Below are 14,693 nucleotides of genomic sequence, written 5' to 3' on the forward strand. Positions count from 1 at the left end.
AGGCAAAAGGTATGCTCCCTGGCCTAGGGTGCTCCTCACATGCACTGGTGGCTCCGGCCTGGCTGGCTCTTGGTGGCCTGGTCTTCAGGGTTTATAACCACTCCTTTCTCAAAGTGGGTAGCCATGCCAGGAGCCTACTCTGGCACAAATACTTAGGATACCCTCCCCGTCTCCTCAGAAGCAGGGAATCTCCGGAACCCATCCTAGCTACTGATTTGGCCCAGACTCTCTGGTTCCAGAAACAGCTGAGACAGAGGCCTGGTTTGTAAGAAATCTGATTATTCAAATTTATTACCATCAAGAATTATGCAATGATGCTGTAGTTTTTTCTTAACAAATAGAAAACAGACTGTGTACAACAGTGAACTCTACAGCACTAGCATCCACAAGGTAAAAATGAATGTTTCATCATCCAACATTACCAACCCTGGAATGTTGATCTTGACTTAGCCTAGCTAGGTTTGGGGACGTCGGCACCACGTCCCTCAGCTAAAACAGCTATGCACCCTTCCCCGCCCCCACTTACCTATCTAGATAGCGCTGCCCAGAGGAAGAGGCCCTCTCCCTGCCCCTCAGCAAGCTGGGATAATAAGGACTGATTGGAGGACCATTGACAGAAGTCCAGTAGTCTTGCCACATTGGTTTAGGAGGGCATCTTGGAGTGGAAAAGAGCGATATGCGGGGGCTTTGAAAACAGCTGCAAACCAGGGAGGAAAATCATCTGGCCCCTGCTCTTGAGGACAGACATGTGCTACCAGGCCCACTGGCCTGGACCTGAAAGGCCAGCCACGCCCCCCGCTTGGCCCTGAGGTGCATGTGGTGTGGCACACACCCTGACCTGTGCTATTCACCTTGGCCACACAGCCAGACCCTACAGCCTACGAACACCACGCCATACTGCAATGCTGGGGACCAAAGTCAGGCTCTGCGGGCCCAGGTCAGCCAGCAGCTCCCTTGGGAACCCCAGGCACATGGAGTTGCTTCTCCTCTTGAGGGTTTGAAGCAGAAGCCAAGGGCTGATTCTCTTTTTATTTTTTCTTGGGTTTTTTGTTTTTTTTTGTTTTTTATTTTTGTGGTTTTTTGTTTTTGCTTTAACCTTTGCAAACACGATGGTGATGAGGAATGCCTTGCCAGGCTCTCCCAGACACGTCTGTGGTTCTGGGCTGTGAATGTTAAACACACACTGGGACAGACGACCAGGGATGAGTGTTCCCTATCTTCTCCTCGCCCACCACTGTCGATGTGGCCTAAAAAAAGGCTTTTAAGGGAAAACAAAACTTAAAAAAAAATTGAGTTTCCCTGCATTTAGCTGAAACAGGATCTCGTCTGAAGGGCTGGAGGAGCAGCCGGATCAGCGCCACCTCCCAGCCCACGGCTGAGCCTCCGCTCAGGCTGGCGGTCCCAGCTCTGCATGGGGAAGGCAATGTTCTGTCCTTCAGCAGAAGTCATACAAAATAAGGATCCAAAGTGAACTCAAAATATTAACAAAATAAACCCCAACCCCTACAGTGCCCCACTTTGCAGATATGGATTCGCAAAAGGAAAAATCAGAGGGAAGAGGCTAGAATCCCTCAGTCTACCCCACTTAATGTATTAAAAAGGAGGCTTTGCCCCAACCCCACCCCATGAGAAGAAGCATGAGAAACGCAGCAGCGCAGTAGAGAGCTTGAAGTGGGCTCCAGGTGGGCCTGGTGGACAGAAGGGCCACAGTGCCTGCCTGCCGGGCCACCCACTTGCCCAGGGATGCTCTAGGCTCTCTGATTGGTGTGGCAGCGTTCCTGAAACGCTGTGATCCCCGTGGGCTGCGCTCTGCCAGTGACAGCATCTGCGTAGGAGGGCTGGACGATGGTCGGTATGGCTCAGAGGAGCTGGGTCCCCTCCGGAGCCCCACGGCGGGGGTGGCGGAGGAGAGGGGAGCGGTAGTTACGTTGCATAGTGGTCAAAGCTGCCGAGGTACTCCAGGGCCGCACGGTAGCACAGCTGGTACTGGTCCTGCCAGGACAGGGGCTTGGTCAGTGTGGGTTGCGCCAGTGGGCACCCCCACCACACAGCTGACACTCAACACTGCAGCCATGGGCCATGGAGTCAGCCTCTGCTGGCCAAGAACAGGTGCTGGGCCCTGGCAGCTACGTCAGGCAGTGTGCGGGGGAGCCTGAAAGAGCCTCTGAAGGCTCATCTCTCTCCTGTCACTCTCCCAGGCCCCCACATCTACCTGCCTTCCATCTGCCATCCCAATCATGTTTCTCTGCTCCTGACTGGGCACCCCGTAAGGACTGCTATGTGCAACGCTGCCCAGAGCCAGGCACACCCCTGGGGCTAGCAGAGAGCTGCTGAATGAAAGAACACATCTTACTCACCCCTGAGCCCCCAGGCAGCACAGGCAATGTTGCAGCATTTTTGTTTTTTGTTTTCAGCAACAGGGTCTTGCTCTGTCACCCAGGCTGGAGTGCCGTGGCATAATCACAGCTCACTGCAGCCTCGAACTTCTGACCTCAAGTGATCCTCCCACCTCGACCTCCCAAGTAGGTAGGACCATAAGCACACACCACCATGCCTATTGCAGGCCATGTAAAAGGTTGGCAGCACGATCGCACATGCCTGCGTGCACAAACTGCAGCTGAAGCCTAGGGTTCCCAGCAGGGCTGCTGCCAAGGCCCTGGCCCTGCAGGCTGGTCTGCTTTACCTCTGTCTGCACCATGGCAGGACGCTGTGTACGCAGGGTCTTCACGGTCTGAAACATGTCGACCACGCCCTCGTAGCGCATGCGCTCCAGGACAATGCTCAGAGTGATGAACACCCCGGTGCGGCCCACGCCAGCACTGCTCAGAAACACAGGTGGATCAGAAGTCCTGCTTGCCTCACGCAGCCTTCAGGCCCACCCGCCCCAGCCCTCCACGGGGCCAGTCCCACCTGCAGTGCACCGTGATAGGCCCATCCTGTCCAAACTGCTCCTTGGTCTTGTGCACCTGCCCGATGAAGTCAATGAAGCCCTCGCCTGTCTTGGGCACGCCCTGCTCTGGCCAGTCTGTGAACTGGAACTGCCGGATTGTCCTTGACTGCCCATCCTGGAAAGGCGGGTGGGGGACATGATTAGGATTTGTGCCTTAGACTGCCAGCCCTCTGGACCAGACCAGGGTAGTACCATGACACAGGCATGCATCTGTGTCACTGCACCCGAGGCCACAGGGGGAGATGTGCTCACACCCCAATACCCACCCCCTGCCTCAGATTCCTGAAGCTTGAGCTACGGCAGCCACCCGCCCCACGTGGACAGGCAGCGTTACGGACACTCAGCGCACTCACTCACCCGGGCATCCGTGACCTTGAACTCACGCAGGATATACTGGGGCATGTTGTACTCAGCCATTGGGTCAACAACAAAGTACTGGTAGCGAGCAGAGCGCTCTGCTGGCCAGTACTGGTGGCATTTTTCCTGTGGACAGACGGCCGGGCCTCCGTGATCAGGTGAGAAGGAATGGGGGAGGGGTGCCAGGCTTCACAGGATTCTGGGACAAATGCCTCAGGTGGTAATAACGGGGGCCTGAGGCTATGCTGACGCAGCAGCTGGGGTGTGAAAGGAGACAGTAACATAGGTGGCAGCTCCCCCAAGGGTGGCTGGTGTTCTCCCAGGTATGACAGGGGCCCTGGGGGAAAGGGTGGGCTCACCCTTCCCATCTCCCGAAGCTTGGTCAGCATGACGATGATGGTGGAATTGTGCTCCCATAGCATGCGCCAGAAGTCCTCGGTGCTCTCTGCCAGAGGCCCCTGTGTAGCTATGTAGGCCTTCTGCTGTCTGGGGTGGACATAAGACTGGACATGCTGGAGGTGCTGCTGCCCCCAGAGTCTCCCCTTAGGCTGCCTAGCCCCTTGGGGCCTGCTCTGATCACCCCTCCTCCAGGAAGTCCTCACTGCTCTACCCAGCCCTCTCTGGTCTTCTAGGCTGGCCCTACTCTGCTGCCCACCCCCACCAGCCAGGCACAGGCCTAGCCCCCTGTAGGGCATGGTGGGGCAGTGACAAACGCTGACCTATAACCATCCAGGAAGCTGGCATTGATGTAGTCAGAGCCCTCCACGCCACGGATGGGCTGCAGACACACACGCGTCAATTCATAGGGCATGATGTTCACCAGCCGGTTCTTGAACTTGTTGCAGGGCAGGTTGGCGCTGATGAAGCGGGACGTGTGGGCCTTGGAGCTGGCCAGCAACTATTGAGAGAGAGGGGTTGCTCAGGCCAGGCTTCCTGTGGGGGTGGGGGTCATCCGCATGTCCCAGCCTAGGCCCTGGAGCGAAGCAGGCCCGGCGCGAGCCCCACCTTGAACTCAAGCTCCATGGCGGTCACACTCTCCCCTGGAGGCACTTGGCCCAGCTTCTGGATGTGGGCATAGAGGTTTCGGGCAGGCACCTCTGTGTGGCCGCACGTGGCAGCCTCCAGCAGTGCCTCGTGGATGAACACATACTGGTCCTCCGTCTGTACCATGTAGTTCCTCTGTGATCGCATGCAGGTCACGTGGCCATAGATGTCCACCGTCTTCTCGTGCTTCATCCGCTCCAGCATGGCATCAATCACGATGAAGCAGCCGGTGCGGCCCACGCCCGCACTGCAGGACACAGGCTCAGTTTGAGGCACAGGTGCCCCCACCTCCCACCCCACCCCTCGGGGTGGCACTGTACCCTCTCACCTGCAGTGCACCACCATGGGCCCTGCGTCTAGGGGGTTGCAGGCCTTGACCCGTCGCAGGAAGGCCAGGATGGGAGTTGGGTACTCAGGAACTCCATGGTCTGGCCAGGCCATGAACTGGAACTGACGCAGCTCACGCTTCTCACTGGAGCCACTCTGGGGGACAAAGTGGGGACATACTGGCAACTAGGAGCCTGCCTGCCAGACTCAGGGCAGAATGACCTGACGCTGAGGCCAGACCTGCCACTCCCTGATGGGACTCAGAAGCCACAGAGAGTAGCCTGAAGGAGCTCCCAGCACTGTTCCTGTAACATGGATCATCACACCACACTCACACACCTGAGCCTCCGACCCTCCAACACCCAGGCTCCGGTTTTCCCCCAACCCAGCACACCACATCCACACCAGGCTACTGTCCTCATGGTGTCTGGGTAAGAGAGAAGCACTGGGGAAGGGCCATACCTTGTGGAGTGCGAAGGTGCGCACAGTATATGTGGCCAGCTCCACTGTGTCCAACAGGGTCACCTGAATAAGGCCATAGGTTTCGGTGCCACGGGCGGGCCAGTACTGATCACATTTTACCTGCAGGGGGATGAGCAGGGCAGGCTGAAGGAAGCCCACAGGCTCAGATGGGCAGAAGCAGGGTGGAGGCTGGTCTACTCCCTGGCTGTAGCCTTTCTGGCTACAAAGGCTCCCTAGCCCTGAGCTCTCAGATCCATTGCCCCCTGTCCTCCACAAGTCACATCAGGTCCTCAAGCTATGTCACCACCCTGCCCTAGCTAGTGGAATAAGGGCCATAATTGAAAATTATTTATTCAAGGCCAGATCGCACCAGGCACATTTTCTGCCAAATTTACCCATAACGTTTATGTGCCATTTTCAAGCTCTGTAAATTTTACGTTCCAGTCAATGCTTTGCAGTCCAAAAACAGATAACAGCAGCTCTTTCCACTAATTAACTTAGGAGATGTGTTAATGCCCCAGGAACACTCCAGCATCTGGGGAACATGTGAACACCCCAGGAGCATGCCAGCAACTGGGGAACACATTAACATTCTCAGAAAATGACAGCATTTGGTGAAACATATTAGCATCCTAAGGAACCCACGAGCATCTGGGGAACAGGCTCTATCCCAGAAACACCCCAGTATCTGCGGAACATAATACCCCCAGAAACACAATAGCATCTGGGGATCCCTTGAGCGACTTCCTCCACAGAAGAACGCGGCACAGAAGAAGGTGCCCTGTATCACCTTGTGGCTGGGCATTTCCCGCCCACCTCCCGGCAGGGCCCTGCAGCCTCACCCGGGACTTCTCCTCCAGCCGTGTCATCATGACCACAGTGGCTGTGCGCTGTTCCCACACCATTCTCCAGAAATCGCCCATGGTCTCGGGCAGGGGGCCCTGTGTGGCGATGTAGGCATTCTGCTTGCGGTAGCCATCGATGTAGTTGGCATTGATGTAGTCACTCCCGGGGACACCTGCGGTAAGAAAGAAGGTGGGAAGGCCTTACTACAGGGTCCCCAGCACAGCCCACCATGCCGCAGTACACCCGAGACTGGTGAACATCCTCTGTAGAATGACATGTTGCCCTAGATAGCAAGGGAGGAGAGCAAGGGGACGGAAGGGGCACCCCCTTGACTCACCGTCGATAGAGGTAAGGATGACTCGAGAGTGGTCGTAGGCGATGACATTCGCATAGCGGTTCTTGGGCTTGTTCACCTCCAGGTTTGAATTCTCCCACGTGAACTGCTGTCCAGGGTCGATGGACTGCAGACGGTGGAGAAAGCAGGTGGGGTAGGGTAAGAGCCGAGGTTGACCTGCTTCTCCTGCAGGGGACCCAGCCTTCCCGGTGATGCTCACATCCTGCCTTCACTCCACAGGCCACAGCCAGGCCCTCTATCTCGTGGTGCCAGCCATGGAGCTCACAGGTTGCCACATGACTTATCAGAAAAGTGATGGGCTAGGGACTCCTCTGACCATGGTACCAAATCTCCTTGTCTGGTAGAGTGGTCTGAGCTGGGTTAGGGGCAGGGGAAGCCCTGCATTCAGCTAATGAAATGAGCTAGGACAGGTGGTGGCCCCCTCTCAGGCAGTCCCGACACTGCTGAGGACTCTGAATACCCGGAGTCCCTCCCGAAGGCCTACATTCACTAATGAAATGAGCCAGGACAGATGGAAGGGATAGTGGCCCCTCTCAGGTAGTCCAGGAACCCTCCCTGCTCCGCTCTCTTCCTTTCTGGCTGCTCCTTCTGTTTCCTCTCTCTCCCCTGCCCTTCCCATGGGCAGGAGGACAGAGCTCCTCCAGGGTTCCTTCCAGGCCCTCTTCTCTTTCTACAACCTTTCCTGGGTGACCTCATTTGCTCACCTGATTCTTATACCATATGCTAGAGCTGCCCATAACCCCCGCAGCAGCGCAGAGCTCTCCCCGTAGTACCCAGCAGCTTCCTTGACTCCTCCACCAGGAAGTCCTTCAACCTCAGTCCTTTCAAAGCTGAGTTCATCAGCTTCCCCTCCAAACCTGGTGCTGCTGCTGGGACTCCACCTTAGCGAAAGGCACCCTCACCCCTCGGTGCCAGGCCAGAACCTACAAGTCAACCTCAAAATTCCTCCGTGCCCCACCCTGCCAGTCACCAGGTTCTGGTGCTCCCCCACCCCCTCAGCTCTCTCCAACCTGCTGCCACTGCCCTGGGCCAGGCCACCCCAACTGAGGCTCAGCCTCTTCCTGCCTCTTTCCTCTTGCCCCACGCTGACCCACTCAGCCCCACAGCCAGAATAATCCTTCCAAAATACAGATGTGAATATCACTTTCCTGCTTAAAGGCCTTCTGTGGCTCTTCATCACCTCAGAGAGCAATAATGATAATAGCGAAGCGTTAGTGAGGACCCGTGGTGTGCCTGGCACCGCTGTGAGCACTTTGCATGTATTCCCTCCTCAAATTCTCTTATGAGATAGGTTCCATTATTATCTTCACATTTTCCAGATGGATACGATCTGAAGTTTTCAGCATAGCACGCAATGTCCTCCATATGTTGTTCCCAGCCTCATTATTCTCCACAGGACTGCGTCACTGCTTCCGTGAGACCCTGGAGCACACCCCACCCCGGGGCTGCTCTGGTGCTGTCAGCCCACCTTTTGCATGCCTGTCGGTCCTATTCAACATGAGGTCGTGCTGTCAGAGTCACATATTCAATGCTGATTATGTGTCTGCACGTGCCATGCTCCCCATGACTGGGTTCCCTGAGGGCATGTGTCTCCATATCCCCAGCACGGGGACTGGCACATGGAAAATGTGTGATCAGTGACTGACTGAACGGAAGACAACACAGCAGGCCTGGTGCGGTGGCTCATGCCTGTAATCCCAGCATTTTGGGAGGCTGAGGCGGGCGGATCACGAGGTCAGGAGATCCAGACCACCCTGGCTAACACGGTGAAACCCCATCTCTACTAAAAATACAAAGAATTAGCCGGGCGTGGTGGTGGGCACCTGTAGTCCCAGCTACTCGGGAGGCGAGACAGGAGAATGGTGTGAACTCGGGAGGCCGAGATTGCGTCACTACACTCCAGCCTGGGCGACAGAGCGAGACTCCGTCTCAAAAAGAAAAAAAAAAAGACAACAGATCTATGGGGTTCTGGCTAAGGGAGAGCCCACAGCAGCCTTAGGGAGCCTGAGAAGGCTTCCTGGAGGAGGGTCTTGTAAGGAAAGCTCTGATCAGAAGAGGGAAGCAGATAGAAGCTGGAAGGGGACTACTGTGAGCAGAGGCCCCATGAGTCCACATGGGGAAGCAGGGCTGTGCTGGAAGGAAGGGCAGGTGTGGGACATGGTACAGATGAGTGTGGGTGGAGGCCATGGGAGGCAGGGAGCCCACCTTACAGGCTCCGAGACCCAAAGCCCAGCCTTGTGTGGAGCAGGACCCCGGGGGGTACCCATAGGCAGAGGCTTGCAGTGCCGCAGACATATTCATCCATTTGCCTGCCAAGCCTAGCTTCCTCTACAGAAACCTGGCCCACAGCCCTTGGAGGGGCAATCTTTGAACCACAGCCAAGGGTGGACATCAGAAGGGGCGCAAACTCACAGATTAGGCTGAGCCAACCCCCCGACTGCCTATCCACCAACCATCTACTGAGGTCAGTGCCAGGTGCTGAGGAAACAGCCATGGACAAGACAGAAAGACAAGCACAGGCTGCTTCCTCGAGGAGGTGGAAGAGGGGGAGGTCTCTCTCTCTCTTTTTTTTTTGTTGGTTAGGGGTCTCTTATTTTTTTATTTTATATTTTTTTGAGAGGGAGTCTCACTCTGTCGCCCAGGCTGGAGTGCAGTGGCATGATCTTGGCTCAATGCAACCTCCGCCTCCTGGGTTCAAACGACTCTCCTGTCTCAGCCTCCCGAGCAGCCAGGACTAAGGCATGCACCACCATACCTGGCTAATTTTTGTATTTATAGTAGAGACAGGGTTTTGCCATGGTGGCCAGGCTGGTCTCAAACTCCCAACCTCAGGTGATCCACCCGCCTCGGCCTCCCAAAGAGGCGTGAGCCACTGCACCTGGCCAGGAGTCTCTTCTTTAAATCACCCCCTTCTCTAGCAAATCCCCTTCCTAGATGGGCAGCCTGGGGATGCTGAGTCACCCCGGCAGGCTCCCAGGAGTTAAGTCCGGAGCAAGGTGAACGTGTGGAGGTCTCTGAGCAGGACTTGTGCAGCCTGAGCAGCCAGGCTTGAGGCCCTGACTCCCCCTCTGTGAGCTGCGGCATCCTGAGAATACACGTGAGCACATGGATGTGCAGAGCATAGGGCAGCAGGCAAGCCTGGGTTTGAATCCTGGTGCCACTACTCATCAGCTGTTTGACTCGGGCAAGTCACTTCCCCTCTCTGAGCCCCTGCTTCCTCATCTGGAAGATGGGATACTAACAGTCCCCGTTTCAGAAGACTGGGGGGGGACCGAAAGAGATCATGTATGCCAAGTGCCCAGCCTGGTGCTGGTCTGCAGGAGGCTCTTGGCAGATGCCAGCTACTGTGGCTGTTGTCACTGATCTATGTCTGTATGCCTGTGGCCTTGTGTCTGCCTGTGAGCACTTGGGCATGTGTCTGAGTGTCCAGACCCTGGCGTCACTCACAGCCTTTTGAAGCCATCTCCTAAGGGTGACCCCAAGAAGGTGCTGGGCCAGGCTCTGGCCAGACCCAGCATCTGAGGCGCCCAGTTCCCCGCTGACCCTTGCTACTGCCGAACCTCCTTCTCTGTGCTCCTGGAAAACCTGGACCCCACCTCCCTCACCTACCACAGCTGGGACTTAGGATAGGACAGGAGTTGGTTTGGGGTAGGCCTGGGCCAGGCACATGGTAGGGGGCAGGAATGTCTCACCTCATACTCCTGGGAGAACTTGAGGCCGTCGTTGGCTTTGAGTCGTTCAATGTTGTCCGCCAGGTCGGTGATGGGGATGGGTGGATGGTCTCGCATACCTGGGGGAGGTAGGGCACACACAGGCAGTGTTAGTGAGAGGCTTGAGCAGGGTGGCAGAGAAAGCCCCAATGCATGTATGTGCACATGTGAACAAGTGTGACCATGGAGCACTCGGCACTGGTGGCATGGAGACAGCAGCACATGCGGCGACAGGGATGGCGGAGGGTGGGAGAGGACAGAAGGCAGTGTTGTGCCATGAGCATGTGGAGCCTGTCTTGGTGGCAGGGTGCTGAGTGGGGGCACTAGGCCCTGCCTGGCAGGTCTCTCAAGAGGGAGGAGAGGCTTTCTTCCTCCCAGGAGGGGTGAGATGCCCAGGTCGGTGGCAGCAGACGTGATGGGAGCTGGGCTCCATTGCACCTACTGGCGGCAGTCACCATGGGAGACTCACGGCCATCGTCATCCCGGGCACCAAGTGTGCAGATGGAGTGGTCACGAAGTACAGACACAATGGCAGAGGAACCCAGAGAGAGAAGCAGAGATCAGGAGGGAGGTGGGAGACAGAGGCACGCATAAGGAAGGGTGTCAGGCTGGGACTGGAGGCCAGAGAGGCAGGAACAGAGACGGGGCTAGTGGGAGAGAAAACAGGCCTAGAGGAAGCAAGGTGGGCAGAGGGGAGGGTGGGGAAGGAAAAAGGTCAGGGGGCAGCGGGATTGGGGGAGAAGAGAGGGAAGGGGAGAGAATTCAAGGAAGGACGGAGGTGATGGGGTAAACAAAAGTAAGGAGTAGAAACAGACACAGAAGCCAAAGTATCCCCCAAACATGGGAACTTTGAAAACTAACTTGAGGTATTCGGGCAACTGGGGACACTGGAACCTGCAGAGAAAAAAACAAAAAAAACATCGGGGCAAGAAAAGAGAGCCCGTTAACTTTTTCTGCTTACAGCACTGTCACACGCAATGGAGGTGCCGAACGGGCTTGTGAGGGGCTGGCGGAGTAGAGGACAGGGCGGAGAGGGGCTGGGGCTGCGGACAAGTTCCGTCAAGACTCCTTGCGTCTCCCAGTGAATACAGACGGGGCGTCCTACCCCCAGAGGCGAGCACTTCTAAGCCCTGGTGGCCTCGGCAGTCTCGGGGGGCTCTATGACTAAATACTTAAGTCCAAACAAGCCCTGCCCCTTTTGGTACCAAAATTTGGCCTTGGTGATTTTCAGACGAGTTCCATGTTGGAAAAAAGAGCCCTCCTTCTCAGATCCCACACCCTCTCCTCTCCCACTGCGCCCTGTCCATTGCCTCCTTCCCAGGTATCTTCCCAGCGTCTTTGAAAGGGGTTTCTCCACTTTCTCATCCCCCGCCTGCCATGCGGCTCCCTGAAACACTTCTGCCCACAGGACGTGGCCACCACCCTCTCTTCAAGGCCCCGCCTCCCAAAGCCAAAGCCAACGGTCCTCCCACTGGGTGTTCCCACTACCCTATCTCACTAAGTCCTCTCGTCCCTTGCACAACTTCCCCCACCCTGGCATCAGGGACACTGTGCTCCTGCTCTCCTCTCGCTGTGTCTGCTTCTTCTCAATCTCTCTAGCTGCTCTCCATCCATCTTTCCTTAACGCTGCACCACCTTCCCTACCCTGGGTTCCTTTTTTGGTCCAGGTCTCCTTCTGGCCCTCACCCTGGGAGAGCCCATTTATTCTCAGGCTTTGACTACCACATGCTCCTTGGCCCCTCCCACAGGGCTTCAGCCCTGATGTCAGCTCAGAAGTCCTCAGACCCACAGACCCGCTGGCCCCAGGACACCCCAAGCCCTGCTGACTCAGCCAGCGACTGCAGAGCCACCCTCACCTCTCCCCACGTGGACTCTGCTGCTCAGACTCTGCTGCTCTCACCTCCTTCACGTCTCCCAAGTCTGTCCCCTCTGTTCCCACTGCCACCTTTCACTTTGTTGGTGGCCTTTTAAATGGTCTCCCTGCCTCAGTTTCTCCTCTCTAATCCAGTCACCTCAAGGAGCCAGAGTGACATTTCTAAAGCATGGTTCTGACCATCTGGCTCCCCTGCTGAAAACCTTTAATACCTCCCTGGCATCCTCAAGAGGAAGTCTAAGCCCCTTAGCCAGACATTCAAGGTCCTTCTGACTGGACCTCTGCCTAGTCCTCCAGTCTTCTCTTGGCTCAGTATTCCCCCAGCCGCTATGCTGCAGAAACCCTCAGGTGCTCATAATTTGATGCACATGCAATCCGCCCAAGCTTCTGCACATGCTTCCACTGGGGAGCTCTCTCCCACCCTTCTTTTCTAGACCAATGCCCACATGGCTCAGCATCCCATCCCCGATGAGGCTTCTCTGCACTCCAGGTCCCAGCATCCTGGTGCTTGATTCTTCAGAGATCTAATCATATTAGCTTGCAACAGCCTGCTAGGTCTGCCTGGCACACTCTCCAGACGTGCTCACAAAACTCAGTCACCATGTTATGAGGAAGCCCAGGTCACCTGAAGAGGCCTCATATGGGTGTCCCAGCTGACAGCCACAGCAAGGCTCAGAGCTGGCTCATCAACCACCCGTCACACGGATGAAAGAGGCTTTAGAATCCAGGGGTTGGCAAACTTGTATCCGCAACAGGCCAGAGCGTAAACAGTTTAGGCTTTGTGGACATCTAGGATCCGTTGCATCTATTTAATTGTGCCTTTATAGTGTGAAAGCAACCACAGATAGGTACTATATAAAATGGGTGTGGCTGTTACAGTAAAATTTTGTTTGTTTGCTATTTTTGAGACTGGGTTTTGCTCTTGTCGCCCAGCTGGAGTGCGACGGTGCGATCTTGGCTCACGCAACCTCCACCTCCTGGGTTCAAGTGATTCTCCTGCCTCAGCCTCCCGAGTAGCTGGGATGACAGGCGCCACCACGCCCGGCTAATTTTTGTATTTTTAGTAGAGATGGGGTTTCACTAGCTGGTCTCGAACTCCTGATGTCAGTTGATCCACCAGGTTCAGCCTCCCAAAGTGCTGGGATTACAGGCATGAGCCACCGCGCCCGGCCAGTAAAAATTTATTTACAAAAACAGGTGGTGGGCCGTAAGTGGCCATGGGCCATAGTCTGCCAACCCCTACTTCAAATGACTCTAGCTCCCAGCCTTCAAGTCTTCCGGCTGAGGGCCCAGACTTTCTGGAATAAAGACAAGCTGTTCCTGCTGTGCCCCTGTCTGAATTCCTGCCTCACAAAAACCATGACAGATAATACATAATTATTGCTGTTTCAAGCCACTAAGTTTTGGGGTAATTTGATATGCAGTAATAACCAGGTCATACATACACAAACCCTGTGTGTATGCATTAGTTCACTCATTCCTTCATTTGTCTGTGTGTTCATTTCACAGGCATTCAACAAGAACCCATCGTGTGCTGAATACAAGGGATGGGGGATGACAAGACACAGTTCCCGGCACCGCAGAGCTCAGAGACTGTCACTGAGGCAATCCCACCTCACCGTGAGAGCCGTCAAAAGGAAGAAGGAGGGAAGTTCCTGGAGCCAAGGAGAGACACCTAACCCTGTGGGGGTGTGGGAAGGAGGAGAGGTCTGAGCTGCATCTGCTGGGTGTTGGGAGGAGCGACATTTCAGGTAGAAGGAAGAGCTGGACAGCCCCGTGAGAGTGGCTAGGAGAAGGGGCAGGTATGTGGTATGGTAAACCTGGGGTCGGCCTCCAGGAAGGCCCAGGTACATGCACTTCATCTCCCCACGAGTGTCTGGGTGAGGCATCTCCCACTGCTAACACGTCCCTCTTTCACGTGGAGGGGCCAGAGTGCCGGCCAGACACTGGCCACCCTGCGGCAGAGATGTGGGCTCTGGGAGGTCCTTAGCCCATATTCAGAGGCCTTGACTGAAGACAAGGCAGGGGCTAAGTGGCTTTTGCACCTGAGAGGGTCCTGGCCTGGGGCACCTGTCCAGCTGCAGGATATGGGGGTTCCTCAGTCATTCCAACCAAAATGGATGAGCGCAGGGAGAAGGGCAGAAAGGAAGAAAAGGAGCAGGAACAAGTGCATGTGGCCCAGGAACTTCAGTGGAGACCCTGAGACCTGCAGAATGGAGCCACAGGCCTGCTAGGTCTGGGCTGGGGGCACACAGGCCATGGGAGTGCCCTACCTGGGGTCTGGTAGTTGAGCCTCCGCATCTCCACAGGGTCAGAGGAGTGGGCCAGCAAGGAGTCCTTCAGTCCGATCGATTGCTCATCCTTAGAGGATGGGGAGTGGGTCCTTTTCCTAGAGAGACAGAAGGGAGGCTAGTGAGAACCTGACGTCCAGGCCGAGACAGTGACACATGGCATGGCTGGCTGCCAAGGAGCCCCCTGCCACCATGTCCACGGCTCTGTCCTCCTACTGCCCCACCTCTTCCCAGGATCTCTGAGTGCGCAGGAGCCAGGGCCAGAGCAGCCTTGACATGAGAGAACACAGGGCAGGGAAGGGGTAGGGACAGCACGAGTGTGGCATGAGCAGAGGGGCAGTGCAGCAGAGAGGAAGGGGTCGCAGGGGAGGGCAGCTCCTTTGGATAGAAGGTAGGTCACTGCAGGACAGTGGCTGCTATCCCCAAGGCCACCCAGCTGAGTAGCAGGAACCACCAGGAATAAACATGCAAATGACAC

General features: G+C 56.0%; 1 protein-coding gene across 1 annotated transcript in view; it reads right to left on the reverse strand.

The window, feature by feature from the left end:
- Window positions 1-262: 262 nt before the first annotated feature.
- PTPRF (protein tyrosine phosphatase receptor type F) overlaps window positions 263-14,693 on the reverse strand; it is a 99,798-nt gene continuing 85,367 nt past the window's right edge. The window contains exons 22-34 of the mRNA XM_023221366.2: window positions 14,198-14,313; window positions 10,034-10,131; window positions 6,324-6,447; window positions 5,983-6,158; window positions 5,141-5,260; window positions 4,680-4,834; window positions 4,313-4,598; window positions 4,027-4,205; window positions 3,667-3,793; window positions 3,308-3,433; window positions 2,911-3,065; window positions 2,684-2,819; window positions 263-1,992 (exon numbers count right to left, since the gene is read on the reverse strand). Coding sequence (XP_023077134.1) covers window positions 1,924-1,992; window positions 2,684-2,819; window positions 2,911-3,065; window positions 3,308-3,433; window positions 3,667-3,793; window positions 4,027-4,205; window positions 4,313-4,598; window positions 4,680-4,834; window positions 5,141-5,260; window positions 5,983-6,158; window positions 6,324-6,447; window positions 10,034-10,131; window positions 14,198-14,313 — 1,867 coding nt within the window. The 3' untranslated portion in view covers window positions 263-1,923. The remainder of the gene's footprint in view (window positions 1,993-2,683; window positions 2,820-2,910; window positions 3,066-3,307; window positions 3,434-3,666; window positions 3,794-4,026; window positions 4,206-4,312; window positions 4,599-4,679; window positions 4,835-5,140; window positions 5,261-5,982; window positions 6,159-6,323; window positions 6,448-10,033; window positions 10,132-14,197; window positions 14,314-14,693) is intronic.

Source organism: Piliocolobus tephrosceles, chromosome 1, assembly GCF_002776525.5.
Source record: "Piliocolobus tephrosceles isolate RC106 chromosome 1, ASM277652v3, whole genome shotgun sequence".
NCBI classification, from domain to species: Eukaryota; Metazoa; Chordata; class Mammalia; order Primates; family Cercopithecidae; genus Piliocolobus; species Piliocolobus tephrosceles.